Source organism: Paramisgurnus dabryanus, chromosome 4 (genome assembly GCF_030506205.2).
Source record: "Paramisgurnus dabryanus chromosome 4, PD_genome_1.1, whole genome shotgun sequence".
NCBI classification, from domain to species: Eukaryota; Metazoa; Chordata; class Actinopteri; order Cypriniformes; family Cobitidae; genus Paramisgurnus; species Paramisgurnus dabryanus.
Window position 1 is genome coordinate 13,389,385 of NC_133340.1, and position 24,732 is coordinate 13,414,116.

Here is a 24,732-nt window from a genome sequence, read left to right on the forward strand (position 1 = left end):
GCAAGCGCTCTGCATTTTGTTCCGCAAACAAAGATCCTGAGGTTCGGGCTGTATATGATTATAAAGAACCTTTTGTTGCACAAAATGGTAATTTGTAGTGAAAAGATTATACAGACTATAAAAGACAAGAAATAAATGATTCGTAAAAGTAAACATTTGACTAAAAGGTTCCTTGTGGAACCAAATATATGGTATCACTACGAAGAGCCCTTAGCACGTTTATTTTAAGGAGTGTGTGGAGTGACTGAATACCAAGATACAGTAGATACAAGACAGAGTATGCATTAACAAACATCTTTATTTTCAGTCGTTCTGATCTTCATTAATCTTATGAAAACGGTCACACTTTACATTAGAGTATCATGTTACAGTGCTGATTAGTATTTTATTATATATAAACAACAAATTTGACCTCTGAAAAAAAACGTATATTCTAATATTATGCCTGCTGTGATTAATTATATTTGTAACATGGATACTGTAACGAAAAGTGCAAAAGTATTTACAGATGTACTTGGAAGAAAGCCTGCCTCTCACTTGCACTCTCTATTGTGCTATTGATAGCAGTGAGAACATCTGGACTCACAGTTTTTTTTTACATTGATAAATGAAGTACATCAAAAAAACTTGAGTACATGCATAACACTTAGTAATGTGTGTACAAAATAAATTACAAACGCTCTTCCATTATTAATGGAAATACATAAAAACATCTTGTATACCTGTCATAATAAATAAATGCTGATGTCAGGTGCTGTTTAAAAATCACTGTGAGACTGAACGTTGTGTAAACCTTTTTCAAACAAACTAAGATTACTGTCTGGTATTTATAAAATGTTTAATTCATTTGTACTAAATGAAATGAAATGGTTTATAAAATATGTAACTGAACTGTATTTATTTTAATATTTATATTTTGTAACCGATTTGAAATACACTAGGAACAACTACTGTATAAATTCTCATATAAGTGAAAATTAAATATAGCTGTTCTTTAGCCAGTAGCTGGGCCAAAAATGATACCATAATTCCCAAATAAATACCATACATGTAGTAAATAGTAATTTTTGCTTCAGTTTATTCACAGTAACTGCTCAATTTAAAGATGCCAATATTTGATTTCCCATTTTTTATATTGTTTTGGAAATCACATTGACTGAAAGAAACAAGGGGGAGGGGTGGAGAAAGACTGACTGTGTCATTGCCTTCACCAGACCTCCTTAAATTATTTTGTCCATTCATGAATTTGCAACACATGTCAGGAAGTATTTACTGCTGGCATTATTTTAGTGATTTGCTATGGTTTCTGAAACAATAATGCTTTTGTTTAAAACCTAAAATGGGGTTGTATGTTTTTAATTGCATTGTGGTCACTAAAAGAATGCTGCCCATTGAAGGTCCCTTACATGGTAAAAAACAGAAAATGTTTCAGTTGAAAATGCATAAAGTAATAAAAAAAATCAACCCAGTCTCAAGGCAAGTCGTGTTATATTAACAATTTTTATTTATTTATTTATTTGTGTTTGATGACACAAATTTCTGCTGTTTTTCATGTCTCTGGAGACAAATGTCTTTTTTGTCCTTCCCAGTACGAATTTCTATAAATGGCTGTTTGTGTCTGTGACCTGAATTTCTTTATCGAGTCATTTTATATTACATATTATTTGATATTTTCTCATCGTTGTTTTCTATTTTTTGACCATTGTTGCTTGGGGTTTGGGTTAGAATCACTTTCTGCGACTTCCTAACCCAAACCCCAACTCTAACCGCAGCTCCAGGTGAACATAGTTTTAAAAGCGGACGCAAAACATGTAGAAACCAATGCATAAAATTACATCCTAACGCAAATCTAACCCTAACCCCAAGCAACAATGATTAAAAAATTGGAAAGAACGATGAGAAAACAAGATATTAAATGACACAATAAAGAAAGTAGTGCCACAGAGACAGCATGACTTGCCTTGAGACTGTGTTGAGAAAATCGAACTGAAACTGTAAACATGTGTAGAAATAGAAGAACGTGAAAAGGATGCAAATATTATGATGTATTTTCTGCTGGTTCTTGACATTTAGCTCTGAATGTGTTTTTTTATTGGCATGGATGCTGGTTTTAGAGCAATTCAGACAAAATTATAAATATTTTTGTTAAAGGGTGAAACGCTGTTCAAATGCAAGTAAAACCAATCTATAATTTCTTATGATCAAAATTACAGACTATGTTTTTAAATTTGTATACATCTCTGTTCTCACTTGGCATTTAAAATATCTGTATATCAAAAATTCAACACAAAACATTGGCAGTAACCTGTAAGACAACAGAGATGACAAAACCAGTGCAAAACACATTAGCCTTTACTAAGGGCTGTAAACAGCTTCAGACTGTGAACCAGTGCTCCTGCATTAAACAGGTGTGTTTGAGTACTGAACACTTTTTGTTTGGGGTGTACATGGGGCAGGCAGGTGTTTTCAGAGGCCCTAGGGATGCCCATCCATTGCATAGTGAGTGCTTTGTCCTCATATGGGTGTACAACACAAACAGTATTCAAAGTATTAACTAAGTAACCTTGACATCACAGTGTCATGTAGTCATTGTTAGTGTGTAGCATAAATCCTGGCAGAAAGTGTTGCAACAAGTTCCTCAATGCAGCTGCTGTGTTGCTACCGAACTTCCCAAGATACAACATGCCACACATTTCTGTCTAGGGTTTGTGCACGTCCTCATGGCGTAGGATTTTGTACAGAACCCAGTAGAAAATGTTGAAAAACAGGAAGGCCAGAGGGAAGCCAGCTCGGGACACAGTGTCGATTTTCTTTGCTCGATCGATGAAGATTTTTCTCATCTCTTCATGACTCTTGCCTGGGGCAACAGGCGGGTCAGAGGGGGTTGTGGCAGCATTGTTAGCAGCTTTGGGCACAGCTCCGTCTTTCCCCACATTGGGTGTGTAGCTCAGCCGGCTCTCCCGCACTTCCTCCTCCTAAACACAGGAAAGGATACAGAGAGAGGAAATCAGGACTATGGTACTCCTACATGAAGATGACCTCGTGGGCCCTATTCATACAACATGTTGCTTACCTTACACTTTATTGTGATAGTCCACTTTAGACATTATACTAACTATAAATAACTTTGAAACTACATGTCAACTAACTCTCATTTATTTGCAACTATATGTCAACTAACTGTCATTAGATTATTAGTTGCCTGTAAGGGGTAGGGTTAGGAAAGAGGTAAGGGTTAGTTGAGTTAGTTGACATGCACCTGCAAGGATACTGATATTCAGAGTAGAATATCTGTTGGGGAACCATCACAATAAAATGTTAGTAAATATTAAACAAACAGTTTACTAATACTCTGAAGATTGGTAGTTAATAAGTAGTTGCAAAGTTACTTATGCAAGTGAAATGTCTATAGTGGAGTATCGAAATAAAGTGTTACAGAGAGGGGAACCATCATAAATGGGAACTCCTTTTACACTCTTAAAAAAGGGCTTCATGATGCAATACAGAAACCATTTTTCACTGAATGGTTTTTTAAAGCACCTTTAACATCCAAAGAAGCTTCTTTTTCACTAAAGGTTCTTTGTAGTGATAAAGTTTATTTATTATAAAAAGATAAAAAAAATTGTTCTTCTAAGAACCTTTGACTTAATGGTTCTTTGAAGAACCAAAAATGGTTTGCATCACTTAAATTTTTACATTCAGGCACATTTTACCTAAACCGTATTAGGAAGCAATAAAGAGATTTTAAATTATACTCCGAAAATATGACATAGTTTAATTTATTCGGAATTGTCATTAGTCACAACATAATTTTTGCATCAGTGGCGGCTGTTGACTTCTTTTTCAAGGGTGGCGAAGTTCATCACCACATGTGTGTAGCCCGTCATGTGTGTGGTTTGTTATTTCAAAATATGTATGTGAACCTATGTGCATCACGTGACTTGTTAAAATAAGTGCCTGCTGCAGAGGCGTCTCAAGGGTTTATGATAAAAGAGAAGCTTGCGTTTGCCAGATACTTGCATAATCTCATGCGTAATCAGAGTTTACTGTTAAGGGAGTGTCTTGCGTGTATTTTTTTTTAACTTGAGCATCTCTTTTATCATAAAGCAGGCACTTATTTTGACAAAACACATGATTCACATGATGCAATAAACACATATTTTGAAAACACGAGCAACACTCATGACATTACAAACACATATTTTGATTTTGTGCCCCTTGGAAGAGCAGTCACGAGCCATCACTGGTGATATTTCATTGTTTAATGAGTTTACTGTTATTCTAAAAATGGGGGGAAGTTTTAATAAAGAATGACTAAAATGATTACATGGATCATTAACATATGTCTGTGTTCTGTTAATAATAATTAACTATTAGGAGTTTACTATAATAATTAATGTTTGTTTTTAGGTGTTTGCCTAACATAATTCTAAATAAAAAAACTGTTTAAAAAACAGCATTTATATTATAATATGTTATTAACATGTTATAATATGTTAGTAGAAAATAAAATAAAACACATAAAACAAGAAACATAGACTAGCTGATTTTTCAGAGCTTTTGAAAAATTGCTAAGCCATGCTGAATGAGCAATGACAGACATACTGCATTCACTGGAGCTAAAATTTAGCAACGGTGCAATAAATTAAGTGCAACATACTGAGCATCAGGAGTTACAAATTGCCAAAAGAGTTATGTAACTCTTGTAATCATAATGTGATATAACTCGTCCATATTAAAATTTAACTTAAAGCTGCAATCCGTAACATTTTTTCTCAGTTAAAACAGAATATGTAAAATTTTTTTGTTTAAAACTGTTTCCTTACCTTGCCCCAATTAACAATTGTAAGATTATAACAATGATTTATAATTTGAGCTTTTAGTTTTGTTTTCCGGGGGAAAATATTGAAAAACAATATTGAAACACATAATTGCATGTGCTCTGGAAGGAACTGTGTTGCTTGTTTAGAAAACAGTTGCTAAACATGTTTAAACGTGTCATCAATACTGAAGCATTTAATCTGTAAAGTTTCAAAAGACGATCATCTGGGGAACGGCATGTAAATATGTCAGTTTACATCTAGGGAATCTATCTAGTAAAAGCTGTCATTGCACATTCAGCATGGCTCAGCTCGTGTTAAAACAAGAAGAGTTAATATCAGCTGGGTTTTTCAACATCTAAAGGGATTCAATAATGGAGTAGAGACAGCTTCCTCTGAACCGGTAAGATATCTGTTAAAACACTTGCGTTATCATGTACAAACGCGGCAGATATATTACTTCACTTTAGTGCCTCCCACAGGTTTGCCAGCACATCCGCTGGGTGGATGGGTGAAAATGACAATTAATATGGGTTTGGATCGGTTGTTTTCGGATGCGGATGTACTAGGATGCACTTCTGTCATGTCGATGTATATAATGACAGATTATATGCAGTAATCACAGACATCAGATTCAGACACGCAGAGTAGTGGGGCGAAACACAACGCACACATTACTGCGAACATTACTGTGCAAATAACTGCAATTTTATATATCAATCAGAGATGGCAATACAGAGGCCAAAGTTACAGACTGCAGCTTTAAAGGGGACATAGCATAAAAAATCTAACTTTTTCCATATTTAAGTCCCCAGTGCTTCCATCAACCTAGAAAATGTGAAAAAGAACAACTCAAGTAACTTGGTTTTGGTAAACCATTCTCTGCACGCATGTGAAAATATGTCACTGAAATTTGGCTCCCCTTGTGATGTCAGATAATACCACCCCTTAATCTGCACTATCCAACCACAACACATGAGACTAGCTCATTTTCATTTAAAAGGACACACCCAAAAACAGCACATTTTTGCTCACACCTACAAAGGGGCAATCTGAACATGACATGATAAATGATTTATATGGTATTTTGAGCTAGAACTTCACATACGTACTCTGGGGACACCAAATATTTATTTGGCATCTTTAATGTCATAACATACTGTTTTAGCAGTGCACATGCATATGTATCTGTAAGGTCAGTGACTGTATTATGATCTCGTCATCAGTAGGGCTGGGCAAAAAAATCGATTGTTCGATTAATCGTTTTTTAAAACATGGTCGATTAAAAATCGATTCTCAAAGAGCAGAATCAATTTTTTTTTCATATTTATTTCCGCAAACATTGAACGGAGGAATGGAAGCATTTTAGATTTCGCAAGCAAGACGTGTTGTGGCTTTTAATTTCTTTTTATTAATTACCCACTTGTAAACTGCTGTTCACTGTTCTTTTTCATTAATATAGTATGTGTATTAAATCTATATTCATTGAGTTGAATCGGGAATCGAGTATAAAAACCTAAATGAGAACCAGAATCGAAAATTTAATCGAGAATCGGAATCGAATCGATGTGATAGCTTGTGAATCGAAATCAAATCGATCTGGAACATCTGAATCGATACCCAGCCCTAGTCATCAGTCAAAAGGTGAGACAGAGATAAAGTTCTCGACTCTCTCTCTCTCTCTCTCTCTCTCTCTCTCTCTCTCTCTCTCTCTCTCTCTCTCTCTCTCTCTCTCTCTCTCTCTCTCTCTCTCTCTCTCTCTCTCTCTCTCTATTTCATTAGATTCGTCGAGCTGGCCTACTGATCCATAAACAGGCTCTGTGCTGCACTGGTGATAAGATGCAATGACTCGGTAGGCTCCTCATCAAACGTTTGATTGAAAGTCTTTCAGCACCACAGGGGATCGAAAAAAGAAAAAAACGCAAAGCATGCAAGCTAAAAAATATAATGGCTCATAACATGCAAGATACAACATCAAACATGTTACAGTAGACACATGCCTATGATTGTGAAAGTGACTGAAATCACAACAAATACAACATGAGATATTAAACAGAGAGTGGCATTTAAAATATTAATTATACAAAAGTACAGGCATGTAAAAATGAATAAAAATTCTTGCATCATATAAATGCGTATACTATTCTGACTGTGACCGTGTCATTCCACTGCTTGCAAATCTGTTTTGAGCTTAATTGCTTCTCTAGTTTCTCTTTAAAAATTCACAAAAATGTTCCACTGGTTAAGCTTTAAATCATTGAGTCAATAATCTTCCAGCTCCACAGCACCATGGGAAATAACATCTCTGCTCACATGAAATATTAATTTATTGATGGCACAGTGTTGAAACAGACCCAAATGGCAATCTGACCTTTGTATTGTTCGACATGCTTTGAAATAAACAAGTTTCATTTATGTAGCTACAGTAGATACTCCGCAAAGATGCACTAACCACCTTTGACCTCTAGGAGACAGTGTTGTATGTGTGCAGAAATAACAGTCCAGGGATTTTATTGAAATTTAAATGTGCAGGAATAAGATTGGCAGATCAATGTTAATTTGTGTTCACCTAAGAACTTCACCCATACTATCATCTTATCTCTGAGTGTCTCAGATCAGCTCAATCTGCCTACCAGAACAAGCACATCCAATAAGTTAAACTGTATTAGACAAGAGCATAGTCTGTCAATAAAATTTTCATTAAACATACACTTTTACATATAAAGGTGTTATATAGGTTCTCCACAGCAAATACCAGATGGAGAACCATTTTTGGTTGCCCCCCAAAAAACATCTAGTTAAAGGTACTTGATTTTTTTTTTATTTTGATCGTTTTGTAGTCTAAAGACAGACATTTCTCAGATGAAAAGCAGTTTTTTGTGCAGCACAAAGGTAGAAAGGTTATACAACACAAGAAGTCACTCTTTGGGAACCTTTATATTTAAAAGAGTACTGAAAATCATTAATTAATGCAATTTAGTAGTCTGTGTGGTTTGCTGTCAAAATTAAATTGAACTTCAAACTTCAGTTCTGGTCTACTAATATTAATGAATTGGACAAGATGTCTGTTTTATGCAGTTTTGTAACAATTTTGTGAATGTTTTTGTGCCCCAAAATGAATCTCCATCAGTAGAGTTTAGCAAAGAATAACAACAGAGTCCCTCTGAAGTAGATTATTTCTGATAACAAGCAAAATAAATAACAGTTTAAATCATAGCTAAAGCTTATCAACTACTACACTTTGCTAATGTTACTGTGTAAAATGAATGCATACAATGTTAACTACAAATCCTTGAATTCTTGCCTGGCTGCCAAACCTTTCTTTACACAGTGTTCCATGTTTACCGTCATCCCTCATCTTTATGAAACCTTTTTTTTTTTTTTTGACAAGGTATCAGTTCCAGAGATCAAGTATATATGTCTATAAGAAGAAATGTTAATGTGTTGTGTTAGACAGCTACAGCAGGTGGTTGCTAGGGTTTTGAAGAATGATAATCTCTAAACATAACATCTGAAAGTTTCTTATCTCAATAGATACTTCATAAAGAATATAAAAAATTAAAGCTGCATGCACACTGCCAGCGACTAGCAATGGCTGAGCAAAGCAATCTCTTTTATTTCAATGAAAGCTCAACTCAACTCAACTTTTATTTATAAAGCACTTTTAAAACCATTAAAATGGACCAAAGTGCTGTCCATGAGTGTTAAACAACTTCAAAATTACGCAGAGATTCCAATAATTCTAAAATACACAAAAACTAAACATCAACACATGACACCATAAATCAAACACATAATCACTCAAAGTTCCCAGAACCAATCAGATGCCAAAAGCTTTATAAAATAAATAAGTCTTTAAATCCTTTTTAATAGTATCCATGCTTGGCAGGGATTTCAGTGATAGCGGCAACTCATTCCAAAGTGCAGGGTGATTTCCGGCTACACAAACAATTTGATGCAGGGAGTGGGCGACTTTATGTCAATGACGAGCGACTTTCGTGAGCGATAACCAATGAGAGTGAAGCAGTGGAATTCTCGTTATCTGTCTTTAGTCATTTACTGAGAGGACAGTTAAGGGGGTCGAATACCGGGCAGAAGCACATACGCGTGTATGACAACTCGCAGGTATCGTACACCGGATGTGCACATTCAATATCACGAGCTTAGTCAGAGTCTACTTCCAGATGCATTATATGCATTATCAGCCTATGTTAATCGTTAATGATTTGGGACAAATATGATGTTATTTAATGATAAACTATGTGAGTGGCGCTCTGTGGTGCAGCAGGGATTTGAGCAGTGTTCAGAGTCACAGCAGACAGCCACCATCAGGCGCTGCCGTTGTGTGTACCAGTGGCATGCACAGACCCCCTCAGGGGGAGGTGCAGACGGGCTAAAAGAAATTACAGATTTTAAGTGCAATAAGAGAAAACCATTTGCTGCCAATGATGAGTTTTTATGGAAAGCCATATTTCCTCTATTATCCACTAGGTGGCGCTCTTACCCAACTTATAAAACAGTAAAATGTTTTGACTTTCTCACGCTTGATTTTAGTATATTTCGCTCGATAGAGAGCAGTATTAAGTTTGACCCAATTGACGTCTCTCCTTCCGTGTTCCACGTCTGAGCCCAAGTGAACCGTGCTCGAGCCCACCTCTGCAAACCGGCCAGGGCGCGATTAACTAAACTGCGCCTGGGCACGGTACAGAGCAATCACACTAGTCAAACGAACCAGGCTTTGGGGGTCAAATGCACCTGGGTGTGGTTTGGATAGTGTAAGTGCGTCCTAAGTTCTGTGAAGATCTTTCCCCGCCCATGATCTTAGATCGGTTAACTACATGAAGAGTTTTGTTGCAAAGCGAGATAACTCAGTTTTTAACATTTTTGTCAAAACATGTTTATTATTATCTTATCATGTTATTATTTTGTTTTATGGTGCTACTTATCTGTATTTTTTAAGTTATGAAGGTTTAAATCAAAACAAACTAACTGCAGTTGAACTGATATTAATTGGAATGCACAACCAAAAAACGAGATTTCTGAAAAATTAAAACAACGGAGTTTTGCAACTAAACTCTTCACATGTTTACATGAACCTAATAATGAACTGCACTTATGCAGCATTTAGTAGTTAATATTAATTTCAAACCTTCATGTAAAGCATTACCATAAAATTAAAGATTTAAATTCCTTACAATTTAGAGATGGACAATTGGACATGGTCTTAGATTGAATTTCACTAGATGAATTTCTCCAAACTAATAACATGAGTGTGCGACCCCCTTTACTCTTTGTCTATAGTTGTTACAAGGACAACCACAATTACAAACGCCTCCTAAGGACCTCATTGAAAGAGACTAGTAAAACACAGGGATAAAGTTGCTGGTGGTGTGCATGCACACTAAAGATTCTAGTCAAGTTTCAGGAAGCAAACATTTTGTGCATACACAAATCGCATACCTTGCCGGACTTCTTCCTTCTCTTCTTGAAACGCAAAAGTTCCTTGTGTTGCCGTGACACAAAGTTGACTGCGGCGTACTCCAGCAGGGCAGAGAAGACGAAGAGTAAACACACAGCCATCCAGATGTCAATAGCCTTCACATAAGATACCTGCGTGATATCGACAGATAAACACATTAGTACTCAGATGTCTTAATTAGCCTTTGGTCTTCTTCATTCCAGTCTGCACAACAGCCCAGCCACTGTAATATTGAACAGCCCAGGGATCGGCCTGATTTAATTTATTCATGAAAGACCACTGTCATTAACACTGAGCCTACGCCACTATAATTCAGAGATATTGCTCTGCAAGGTGAAAAGGCCTGTTTTCTTGAATGCTTAATTATGTTACATAACTCAATGTAGCATTTATGAGCTTTTAAATATGCAACACACACACACACACTATCCGCCTGCTTTTACACACGGGTGATCTTTACACATTCCACTATGGGGTGCATTAATAAATGATAACTAAGTAAGAATGGAAGAAAATGGATGCATAGCAGTGCTGGTAGAAATGACACTTTAATGTTGATCTGAGACTAGTAATCTACACTCATATAGATATAAACCAGGGTGCTGATCTCACATTAGTGTGGATGTGAGTAGGGCTGTCACAATGATTAAATAATCATCACATCGCAATGAGATCAAACAATTCAGATCACCACAATGATTGCACATCTCTCTAAAAAGCACAAGGGGGAGCTACAGCTCCTGTATAAACAAGACGGTATCAAATTACTTTAAATATTTGTTATGTGTATTAATACATATATGAAATAATTTTCATACATTGGTGTGATTATTTAAATTAAATTATATATATATATATATATATATATATATATATATATATATATATATAATTTAATTTAATTTAATTTAAATAATCACAACAATGTATGAAAATTATTTCATAAACAAACCAAAAAAAATATGAAAATTAAATGTCAAAGAAATAGAACAGCCAATTAATCGCCACAATCATCACAATTTATTAGACAATTAACTGTCAGCCAAATTTCATAATCGTTACAGCCCTAGATGTGAGATCACAGAGCGGAGTCTGACCTTAGGTAAGGATGTCCTGGATCCAGAGCTCTGGGTTGTCATGGTGAGTACCGTGGTGATACCTAGAGCAACACGGGCGGGAGCTGCATCCATGTTGATCCAAAACGAGACCCAGGAGAGGATGACGATGAGCAGACTGGGAATGTACATCTGGATCAGATAGTATCCCATCTGTCTCTCCAGGTGAAAACGCACCTCAATGCATGTGAACTTGCCTGGTAGAAAAGCAGGGTGTGAAAATGGGGTTAAAAATGTAGGTAGTCCACTTGTGAAAATGCAGATTTTATTATTTATATCAGCATAACAATTTACATTACAACTAAAAAATATAAATACAAATAAAATGGCAAAATGCACTTGAGCTGTTATGTACACGTGCAAAACTTGAGATCCATGTTAAATGAGAAAAAACTTTTGTATCATTAATGCAAAATGTCCTAAATTCCCACTGAAATTCATATTATAAAGCTTCTGGTTTCAGTGGTTTAATATGTTACCGGTAAACAACTGCAGAAACTCATTTCAAAAGGTCTCTCTCAAAACAAATTTTTGAAAAGGCTTGTCTTTCTTTAAACACACAAGAGTCCTTCCTTTCTATTTTTCCACCGTCCCCGATAGATTTACATCTAGTAAAATTTCAAACGGCCCTCCGCTCCAGCTGGAATGCACAAAAGTAAGGAAAAAAGGGATGTAAACACCAGCAAGAAGTAAGCTATATAATGTAACCCTGCTTGAAAGCACATATACAGTGTGCAATAAGTGCTTAAAAAATTGTCTCTCTCACACACAAAAACAAATATGCTGACATTAACACATACAGTTTATGTTTTTTCAGTAGTTTGAGCAACTATTGCAGTCAAATCTGCAGCTGAAGTGATCTGAGAATGTAGCTGAGAGCAACAGAAACATGTAAAGGAAGGGAAAAACCAGCTGACAGACTGTGTTATGGAGCCTGACATCACCCAGCGTTCACAGGACAGAATTGGAAAGTGCTGCAGGCCCAGAAAACAACCCAACCAAACATCCTGGTTAATTACAGTAGATTTGGTTAAAAAGATTGTACCGTATCTTAGGCGATGGTTAAGTTGTATTATTTGTGTCCCATTAAGATGGAAAATAGAATCTTTATGGTCTTCCTCTTAGGGATAAATTTTTATTATTACTGAGCATCATAAACAGGATTTTTGTGTTTAATGTTATGCTTAATTGACATATTTAGGAAACCTAAAAGATCCATCCTTTCACTGACTGGCTTTTGCTGCACTCGAAGCATTAGCCTGGGGATGAAAACCCGGTGTGACATCACCAAAGCAGAACCATGTGGTTATTTCACATCCCGCACCCGTGACTCAACTGACGAAGATGCATGAGCTCTGAGCAGATGTATGAGTGGGCATGGTCACATGGCAAAATAGGAAAAGCTATCAGATTGAGGAGGAAATGCGTAAGCAGCCATGCAGAAAGCCCTATGCCCAACTTATCAGACTGGAGAGAGGATATCACATTAAAGAAGTGATAATGAACCAGTGGTCAGAGAGACTGTCATGGTGGTGATTAAAAGCAAGTTTGATTGGTTTGCAAGGTTACCTTCTATTAAACCTCTGTGTTTCTTCAAATTAAAACCCCAATGCAAAATAGAGCAGTTTTTATGAATAATGAGACTGGAAAAAGGCTTTTCTGAAAGAGGGGGCAAACCATATATAATGCCAGAGAAATACGTTTATAAAATATGCTGTAGATCAGGGATGGGCAACTTCGGTCCTGGAGGGCCGGTGTCCTGCAGAGTTTAGCTCCAACCTGCCTCAGCACACCTGCCTAAATATTTCTAGTATGCCTAGTAAGACCTTAATTGGCTGCTTCAGGTGTGTTTAATTATGGTTGGAGCTAAACTCTGCAGGACACCGGCCCTCCAGGACCAAAGCTGTAGATCAAGCAATGAATAATGAATGCCACACTAAATAGATGCAACAGAGCCATTTGGACACTAAGTGGTTTTCAATCAATCGGATAGGTCTGCAGCAGATGAGATAAATAAATGTGGATTATATACAGGCAACAATGAATGAAGCCATCTGAATTTGCATTAAATAGCATCTTTGGCTATATTCATGGTGAAAACTGGTTAATCAATACACAAGTTAATTCACACACAGGTTGGGGGGAAGGGCAATTTGGCATCTCCAAATGATCTAACCTGTATGTTTTTAAAACCGTATGTCTCCACTAAAACAGTGGTTGGTCTGCTCGAGACTTCCTAGATCCACTAAAAAGTAATAGCAAATGTCGTTACTGGACCTTAAGGAGAAAATTAAGTAATAAAGAAATGTATGATATGACCCCTTTAATATAAAATGTATTGGAGTGAGACATTAAATCACAGCTCTATGAGAGAAAGTCATCTGTTATTCTGTCTGCTCTGATTGGACATTTTGACAAATTTTCAGCACTTTACTGCCCAAACAGCACATAACTGTATTACGTGAACATCAGCTTTCACTGCACCTTTCTCAAATACACCTTTTTTCAAAAGTTGCTGTTTATACTTGCAGAGTACGTAAAACCAGTGGCCTTTTCACAGGTGAAGTTTTTTGGCAGGCAGCAGAAACAGGATTAAGAGTAATAAAGCATTGTGCATTAACTGCCAAGAAAAGTATAACAAAGAGCTAGTGAAAAAAAATAAACAGAAAGTGATAAAAGTAAAGGTTACTGAGTTCAAGCATTTTGAAAAGTAAAAGTAAAAAGCCATGTAGACCTTGTCAGAAATTTATGTTGTACTGTAGCATCCATAATTACTGATCAGGACATGCATTTATTTAATGATCTTTCCTAAAGATATGAGATATTAGCTCAGTGTAAAAGTAAGACATGTAGACTTAATAAAAGCATGGGCAGAAACATAAAGTCCTAAGTGTTCAGCCGTTTTTAAATTAGTGCCTCCAGAAAGGTCCTCATACCTCAACATGTTCAACATGTTTTTTTGGCTATACTTATACTTATAATACATTATAGCCAGTAGAATTATTGAATTTTTAGGCTTATTTTGTAGTTATGATGAGGTTTAAGCTTATGTCATGTTTAATGTATGTAAAATGTGTTGATATGTAGTTGTCAGTATACACTAAATCAATCCAATAGCTACAGAAATTACAATGGGTAAATGCTAATGAATCCACGCCACTTTTATTTGGACGCACATCTCTTAACTCAATCAATATCAATACACGATATTGATTTGCCAATATTGATCTCATTACTAAGTGAGATATTTGAAGAGGGTCCAGGGAATAATTTGACTGACATATGTGACCCTGCCCCACAAAACCAGTCATAAGGGTCAATTTATTTGAAAATGAGATTTTTACATCACCTGAAAGCTTTCCATTGATGTGTGGTTTGTTAGGATAGGACAATATTTGGCCGAGATACCATTATTTGAAAATCTGGATTGTGGGGGGGGGGGCAAAAAAATAAAATATTGAGAAAATTGCCTTTAAAATGTTCCAAATGAAGTCCTTAGCACTGCATCCACTCACAAATTTTTTTATATATTTACGATAGGAAATTTACAAAATATCTTTATGTAACATGAGATTTATTTAATATCCAAATTATTTTTGGCATGGAAGAAAACGTAATAATTTTTACTTTTTAATTTTTGCTTTTGTTACAAATACAGTGGCAAAAAAAGTATGTAAACCCCTAGGAATAAACTGGTTTTCTACAGTGATTTGCCATAAAATGTGATTTAATCCTCATCTAGGTCACTACAATAGACAAACACGATGTGCATACACTGACAACACACAAATAATTCCAGTTTCTGTCTTTTTTGAAAACCCGCATTAAACATTCACAGTGCTCGAGAAAAGTCCACATTGCTTAATTCCTGTCCTACTTTTACATTTTTCATGTCTCCTCAAATCTTTTGGGAGGTGATCTCTCTCATTTTGTCATCACACACAGTGGTCACTTGTTTGAGTCAACCTAACCTTGACCCAACCGCATCATTCAGTGTGTCACAAAAGCCCTCTGAGGCTACAACAAATCATGGGGGGAAACACAAGGCCAGCACACACAACTTCACTAGGGATATCCACAATTGTGGACATGATTTTTAGTACAGTACACACATACACTTTAATATGCTGTAACTGTAACCCATTTTTATTGGATGTAGTAGACAATTCTGCAATCCACCACTGTTTTTGACCTGGAGACATTATAACATTGTCCGTGAATCAGAAATTCTGATTTTTATACAGTGCCTTATAACACTGTGATTTATCCGGATGCCATCATGCTTGTTTAGAAGATTAATTTCAATGTTCCAATTTCAAACATGGACACATACTGGAGGGTGAAACAAAAAAAAACCATACCACAGCTAAAAAAAGCTGGAACAAAACAAACTAAAGAAATGGTAAATGGACTGCATTTATATAGCACTTTCATAGACCAATGGCCATCCAAAGCGCTTTACAATTTTGCCTCATATTCACCCATTCACTCACACATTCATACACCGACGGCGGTGTCAGCCATGCAAGGCGCCATCCAGCTCGTCAGGAGCAGCTGGGGTTAGGTGTCTTGCTCAAGGACACCTCGACACTTGGTCAGATGGAGCCGGGGATTGAACCACCAACCTTCCGATTTGTAGACAACCTACATGAACCACTCAACCACTGCCGCCCAACAATGACTAGACTCAAAAGAGCAAAACACAGTAAAAACAGTAACAAACTAGCACATGAATGCATTAACACCAGGACATTAGGGGCTGTTTGCACAGTGCTGCTTTCAACTAAAAATGGATTACAATTTATGCCTTCTGGCTGTTCATTTACATACAGTAACAATATAGTGTTTGGGACCTGAAAACACAAACTTTTGAAAACTAGTTTCAAAGTGTACGTTTTTGAAAATTATACTTAAATTATCTGTGTGAACAGGCATCGTTTCAGAAACACAAAGAAAAACTTCTCAATTTAAAGATATTGTTGACATGTAAACATATCCTTAGATAGGTGAGGAACTGTGTAGCGTAATGAGGGAAGCAGGAAAAGGGAATTAATTAATAATTGTATAATTAATGAGGAGGTGGGACCAAGACAAATCACATGAGAGCACATGGCATAGAAAAAACAAAGACCATGCACTTCCAATCCCTGCTTTGACACAGAACACATCAGACCATGAAGCACATGAGCCAGGTTTCCAACCATAAGGCAAACAATGCCAAACTAGAAATGGTAAATTACAGAAATGGTAGATTAGTTTAGATCCTGACACCAAGGACAAAAACTGAGAGTGAGATCAAAGACAAGAGACTGTCACAACTAACAAAAGGTTTAACAAGCATCTACAAGATGACAGAACTGTGACAGTTCCTAAGCTAACTGATGCTAGCACATATTATTATTGCAGTTCCATTAAAAAAATTCTGGTGGGATATTGTGATTTGTTTGTTATATTTGATGTTTTGGAACTTACCTGTGTTGTAGTGTTTGGTGCAGTATCTTAAATCAGACTCATCCTTGAGGATGAACTGAGGTAGGGTCAGTCCGTCAGCCACCTGCACAGGTCCCTTCGCTTGCCACTCAAAGATCAGGTCATTCATTGTGTAACCAACTAGGAAAATAACCATAAAAATGTTAGATTTCTTGATAATGGAGTATTACAATAAAGGCAATAACAATGGCACTGGTAATATCGTACCAAGGTTATTCCAAGCGACAAAAATTCTTCTTTTACACACCAAACACCAATTCAATGATTTGCATGAGTAGAATACATGCAAAGTCAATGCAAAGATACGAATAGACCCGAACTCGTGTCGGCCGATGCAAATGACGCGAATTGGGCAGCGCAGTTGCTGCGAAAAACACTCGATATTCAAACGCATCTTGGCGCAAGTTGAAAATATTTAACCCGAGCGCAAAATTCATATAACAGGAAGTTAAATACAGTTTAGTGTGTACGGACCATTACAATTACATTACCTAAACCATTATGATGTCTTAGATCTCATCTGACTGACTAAGAACTGTGTGAGTAGTCTGTTTTCATCTAAAGAGTATTTTCCACATGATGCAAAGGACTAGAACATAAAATAATCTTTGACATAAGATTTTCAATGAGCTATTGGTGCTTTTCCATTGCATAGTACCCCAAGGTTTGGTTTGGGTCGGGTCAGCTTACTTTTGGATGCTTTTCCACTGGGTGCAGTACTTAGTACCCAATACTTTTTTAGTACCACCTCGATTGGGGTTCCAAGCGAGCCGAGCTGATACCAAAACATGACGCGAAAACACTGCAGCTCACTAATTGGTCAAAAGATTAGCTTTACCTTCATGCTAGCTTGCGCTGTCTCGAGTAAACCTGTTGTCATCTGGGCTTTGCTGTAAGTTCCCAAACTCCCTTTAAGCGATGAAAAACATTCACAGGTTGAGAATCAGGAACACCATAACAGTTATTTTTCCAGACTTGCAGTTTGTGGCAGCACATTCACGACAAGCACGTCCGCAAATATGCTTAAATGCTACTTAAATGAGGCTCAGCGGAGCGCATCGACTGACGCAGAGGTAGTGATTAACGCGGTGTGCAAACATCTATTTGTGGTGGTCAATTTTAATTTTGTGGCGGACTAAGAAATAAATGAATATATGGGAATGTACAACGACGCTCTCACTTGTATGATGTCAGAGCAGTAGGCAGCGCAAATATAACAACACGCCTATAATCCCCCCCACTCCAAAGTGTTACTAAACTCGATGGAAAAGCTAACCAAGCCAAAGTGAGGTGAGCTGACCTGACCCAAACAAAACCGTGAGGTTCAATGGAAAAAGTGCCAATAGTTACTAAAATGAACATGGCTACTCTGAAATGAGCAGTTATGAAGACAGATCCCCAATGACACAGGTGCTTAATTTTCTTAAAAGCTTCAACCCCAGTAGAAGAACAATCATCATGAGGAGATTGAGAGGGCTGTGCCTTGTTTTCAAGTCAGCAGAAAGCTCTTTCACTAATATTTACCCAGGCACTTTGCACTTAGGCTGTAAACACATAATCTTGTTACCATTATGTCTCAAAGTTACATATGCATGCTATCTAAAATGTTTTTTAAATAACCTTCTCCCCTCCTTTTCACTTCCTGTTATAAGGAATGATGCGATACTTGTTTCTGCCCAGGAAAAGATTGCAGCAATTAGCCAGATGGCCCAACTTCCAATTAATATTATTTGCTAATTTTATCAGTGTTAAAGTTGTATTTTTAAAAGCAGTATAGAGTACTTTTATGTCTTCAGGGGCGGATGCCCGGCCAGTTGAGCACTGATGCCAAACAAACTTCACATCAAAGCTACTGTTGACCTTATCCTGACTACCGGCTGAAGTTAAATTATAAAATGATAGACACTGTATTCCCACATCAATCTAAAAAAAGAGGTGAGGGAGGGGTTACATAACAATCTCTTGATAAGAAGTAGTCATCCGAGATTACTCACAACTCTCCAGCTGCATTATGCACGTCTGCACATCCATGGGGAAATTCTTCAGATCCATCGGACACGAAAGCGTCAGAGTCAACCTGAAAATCATATGAAGATCGTAGATCTTGTGAATCATGGATGACTACGCCTAAAAATATGGGCTTCTAATATGTGCTTTCCTTGATATAACGCATGGCAAAGCATTCGTCAGCCAAGTGCAGGTTCATATTGTATGTGCACGTTTGTTAATGCAATTCCACGTTCATCCTCTGAATTTGTAATGCACAAATCCGTGGCTCATACAAAGCAGGGAATCAAAAAGGCTTTGAGCCTCTAAAGCCACCGGAGTGGTGAGATTTCTGAACAGGATTGTTAAGGCAAAGGAAAGACAAGTCTGGCAGCTGCAGATTGGCTATGTTTTAATTACGCTACTTTCTCCCCGGGCAGTCGGAGTGAATCCTCTGTCGTTTGACATCTGCACTGCTTTCTGTCATCTCTCCTCAAAGCTTTACGTAATTCACTCCTCTATTAACTCCCACAATTCCCATCTGCCTTCATGCTGCCTAAGTGATGTTGTCCTCATATAGCTTTTTATGAATTGTGTGGTGATCAATGTTGAGCGAAGCTGTGTTTACCCTGGAAATCTTGGGTTTCTGAGGGTTTGGTTACATTTTAGAGTTCAAAGGGAAGTTATATTTAGGATTATTATAGAAGCATGGATTGCTTAAAGGTGACATAGAATGATTGAATGGTGTATTTATCCTTGTTCTGTGATGTGACATGTAGACAATTTTTTTTTTGATTGGGTCTGTAATGCCTTAGAAGCTTCCTAAAAACCTCTCTCAGATAGCTCTATTAGGGTGGGGGATTTTAAACAAGTGGTTTTGCACCTATTTGGCTCCCCCTACTGGCTTGACTTGCAATCTCATTACTGATTGGCTGACTTTGCTGCCACTCAAAAAATGTAGCCAATTATTTTAAAGTGGAGGGGCAGTGAGATGCCTGTGATGTTATAAGCATCAGTTTTTCAGATTGGGCCGTTTTCTGGCTGACATTTCTAAAAGAGGAATTACTATGAGACTGAGATGTTTAGCATGTCTAACACTTTTTGTATGTTCGTGAATGCGGGTAGACTACCATTATTCAACAAAAAAAAAGGTAAAAATGGTTATTCATTCTCTGTTCCCTTTAAAAGAACTGGATTACTAGGTTGTGGATTGTTACTGCTATTCCCAGATGCTAATGTAGAAGTTGTACTAGGCTGATATGTATTCATAACAATTGTGCTGATAAGTAGGCCAAATTGTGACAATCATTGTATTTTATATTTATGCATTTGGCAGATGCATTTCTTCAAAGCAACTGACCGTACAGTGCATTCAATTTAACATTTCAGACAGTACATATGCGACCTGGGATTAAACCACTGATCTATATAAATGACTGGATTGCGCATAGAACGCTTGACGTAACCGAGTGAGGTGAAGCCAGCGCAGAGTTCGAGCCGCCATCTTGGTATACCCAACCGGCAGATAGCGCCATTGACTTCCATTCAAAATCATGATCAAAATGTACCCCCTTTACAGCGTATCAGTTACACAAGGTTAATTTTTAGGATATGTGTACGTTAATTATTTGTTAATTCTGGTGTTATTTGCAATGTTTATGTTTTAATCGGGCAGGATAATGGATTTATAAAAAACCGTTAAGGTGAGTGTGACTGTTGCATTTGTTAATGACACGGGTATAAATAAAGTTTTGTTTGACATTCAGCTACACTGTGACGGTCAGCGTTATTTCTCTAAATAAGTTTAGGTAACATGTAAGTTTAGATAACATAATTACAAAACTAGCAAATTATTGCATGCACATACGGTACAAAGCATGATTATTTATTTAGATTTCAGAATGAGCACGTTTATTGTCATTAATACTAAATATGCTGCGGTCTGTCTGCTGATCTGATACTGTAATAAAGATGAATGTATAATAACTGTTTAAAACGCAAATTGTACAACTTTCAGTAAATAACTATTTACATGCCTTGGACTTTTGTGTTGTAATAATGTACATGGTAACTTCACATATAAAAACGAAGACGAGTAAAGTGATGTTTTATCATTAAAATCTGATAACGTCCATTGATTTAATAGAACGTTTGGGTATACCAACATGGCGGCGCGGTGGCTTCACAAGTGTGACGTCATGCGCAATCCAGTCATTTATATAGATCAGTGGATTAAACTCATGACCTTTGCATTACTAGTGCAATAGTCTTGCCAATTAAGCTAGAAGAGCACCTTTATTTACATTTATGCATTTTGGCACACACATATCCTAAAAGTATAATTTTATAATCTTGCTCCTTGAATTACCCCATGACTTTTGGGCTGCTAATGCAATGCTCTTCCGCAAAAAACCTTAATGTTCCAACAACTCTCTCATATTTACGGGCCATTAAGTCTTGTGAGTATAAGACTGTGAATGTTGCCCCATGCGTCAGTTATTTTAACTGAATCTCACCTGATGGAATAAAGGACGTTTCCATTTTTAAATATTCTTAGGAGTTTGTTGTCAGTAGTGACATCATGGAAGTGCGCCCCTTTTTCATTGGCGAAAAACAGATCAGGCTTCCAAATGGAATCTAACATAGAGGGATCCAGGTCTAGGGAGTCATCCGGGTACTCGCTGTAAGCCAACCGAGGATCGTTCCACTGCTGTCTGAGAAAGATGTTCACTCTGTAATCCTGTGGGTAAAAAGCAAGGCTTAACATCAGTCAAGGAAAACAGCAACAGGAGAGGTAAAACATGCCTTTCTGTCAGATGTAAATCAGACATAATGGGTATTTTCGTGTACAAACGTGTACAGCTGCCGAAACGTATATGGAAATGAGAACGATTGCTTAATTTCATAGTAGTATGACAAGTATTCAGTATATACTGTAGAGTAGCTTTTACAGCGCTTTATATCAGGGCTGATGGGTCAGGTCTTTTCTGACATAATGGAAAATGCAATTCAAAACTAAACATATAATTATGCACTGAAGATACCAGTGTAAACAGGTTTACTAACATGAGAAAATGCTTCCCATGTCTTTTGCTGTTGACATTATCTTGGCACAAATTCATTCTGTTGTAAAAGCTAGTCATATCAGACAGATGCCAGCAGGGGCATATTACATAACATGCCCTCATCCTCAAATACCATAGAGGAACTAAAGGAAAAGAAAAAACGACTAGGACAACATAAAATAGGGAAATAGGTTTAGCATTGTATAAGATCACTACTTGTAAAATGTAAAATGAGCCTTGAAGCTAAACCAGCTGACAACCACTGTTTAAAATAAATTACAAATGGGGATTTTTTTCTATTTTCCATTGACCTTCAAAATTGTGAGAATGTGACAGGTTATCGCTACATGCTTTTAAAATTGTTATTCTTTCATGAAATTATTAGGCTTGTATCTTGATCCTCAATCAGTTTACCCATCATGAAGTTTCTTGCATGACACCTTGGTAATGAGACCCTATCTTAAAGGCCATTGGTACCGAACCAGCTGTTATTATTTGCACTGACAAGGGGCAGGAATGCTTTTTTATTAGGCTTTCAATGCCTTTTGGCACCTCCTTTTCTTCAGGGGTCAAATACTTTTGCCTGTGTCATTTCATATAATTACACATCACTTAATTTATGGAAATCTATGGTTTCATGTCACCTTTAGAAATATATTTAGGAAAAAAAATGGTGACATGTTCAATACTTATTAACACGCTGCGTATGTTTTCAATATATAATTCCCCTCTTCACAGGAGAGAACTTGTGTTGTTTGTTGTGAAACATGGCAGCCAATTAAATAAAATCTTTTGTCAACCTGACATGGTAACATGTTATAATATGCCCTTGCATTTGCCTTGAGACACATTTGAACAAAAACACATTTTGAATGTAGTTTATGGTACCACAATCAAAGGTAAATTGACATGCTGAAGTGAATAATAATGGAACACATAATATAAGGCAATTTCATATATGCCAAATTCTTGCCTTGGAGCACGAGTTACATATGAGTAATAAAGAAAATCTGTTTACATCTCAAATGATCCAGTCACAACTGGTTTGATGAGACAGATCATTATTTACACTCTTAAAAATAAAGGTTATTTAATGATTCTTCACATCGATCCCAGAGAAGAACCCTTTTTGTTTCCTCTAAGAACCATTTAGTCAAATGTTCTTTAAAGAACCATTTATTTTATATATTTTACATATCTGAAGAAGAATATTAAGTGTTGATATTTAGTGTTGACCACTATCCTGTAGAATGGATGCTAGTACCAAATGTATATTCAATAAGTTAAAATCTAACAATCTAAATAAAAAACCTGAGAGAAGAGCATCCATTTTGAACAATTGTGCTTTGTTCTACACTCTAAAAACTAACGGTGCAAAAAAGCACTAAAAGTGGTTCACTGGCTCGTAATCATAAGGGAACAATTTTAAGTGCCATATATAACACCTATTTAGTACCTGTGTAGAACTATATTGTGCCTGTAGAACATTGTCAGAAATAAAGGTACAAAACTGTACCTTTTCTGTCACTGGGGCTGTACCTTTGGTACCTTTACAGGAATACAAATCATAATACAATTTTGGGTAGATTACCGTACCTTTAGGACCTACATTGTTAGAAAAAAGTCAAAATATGTACCCTAGCTGTCAGTGGGGCAGCACCCTTTAAAAATGTAATTTTATGGACCATTAGGTACAGATATGTAAACATTTAGTACCAATTTGTACCTTTAAGATACTAATATGTATTTTTGAGGTACTAATAAGCTCTCTTTGGTCCCAGAATTGACTTCTGAGGTCCTAAAATGAAATCCTTAGGTGCAAAGGTGTACTTTTTTGAAAGGGTACCGCCCCAGTGACAGAGAAGGTACAGTTTTGTACCTTTATTTCCATATGTGGTGCTATAGTGGTGCTCTATCACCCCGTATGGTTTTTCATAGGTGCTTTATAGGTGGGTGCTATATAGCACTAAAAAGGTTCCCCTGTGATTACGAGCATTTAATGCTATTTAGCACCACCTGTTTTCACAGTGTAAACAAGCAATAGTATGTACAAGACTATAGTCAGCCTGACTGTGCCTGCAGAGCAACTAAGATAAACACTCGCTAATAATGAATGGAAGGTGACAGCGCGTGGGTGATATAATTTGTTAGGCAACAAGGCGGATAAAGAACCAGGCAGTTTTCATATCCTATCTTTGTCTTTTTTTAGAGAAAGCCTAGTTGTAGGGTATGAGATGAGAAGTTCTGGATGAGAAGTCTCTAGAACAGACTCTGCACGTGTCGTTCCACAGGGAAACGGTTTGTGACACTGAACAAGTTTTTAGGATCTTCGCAAATTTCTTAAGGATGCAGACAGTGCGATCATTTAAAAAAATGCGAAGAGCTGTAAAGTATCAATGTTCTACTGTACTTCCCAGACAATGATAGTTTTTGGGAAGAAGCTGCAAACGTAACAGAAATGGAAAACATATCTGTTGATAAACTCTGACTTGCTTTTATTACAGATTTTTTTATCTTTTGCCAGTTTTAGCACAAACTTTGAGGCTGATTGTGCCCTCTTAACATTTCGGCCTTGCCAGGACCCTATGCATAACATCTGTGAGCGCTTAACCCACTGTGGACCCTCAGTGTCCCATGCCAATCTTCATGCATCTGCTGTGTGATTTCATGTTCGAACGAGATCGGCATCAAGGGTGAATCACCCCATAAACCGGCCATCCGTGATATATCACACCTCCGTACATATGTGTGAAAGGACTGTGGCTTCTGTAATGGAA

At 36.9% G+C, this 24,732-nt stretch overlaps 1 protein-coding gene across 1 annotated transcript in view; it reads right to left on the minus strand.

Annotated features, from left to right (window-relative positions):
* Positions 1-313: 313 nt before the first annotated feature.
* glra3 (glycine receptor, alpha 3) overlaps positions 314-24,732 on the minus strand; it is a 66,904-nt gene continuing 42,485 nt past the window's right edge. The window contains exons 4-9 of the mRNA XM_065265543.1: positions 21,407-21,630; positions 18,899-18,981; positions 16,887-17,024; positions 11,397-11,611; positions 10,281-10,430; positions 314-2,975 (exon numbers count right to left, since the gene is read on the minus strand). Of these exons, the coding sequence (XP_065121615.1) occupies positions 2,700-2,975; positions 10,281-10,430; positions 11,397-11,611; positions 16,887-17,024; positions 18,899-18,981; positions 21,407-21,630 (1,086 nt within the window). The 3' untranslated portion in view covers positions 314-2,699. The remainder of the gene's footprint in view (positions 2,976-10,280; positions 10,431-11,396; positions 11,612-16,886; positions 17,025-18,898; positions 18,982-21,406; positions 21,631-24,732) is intronic.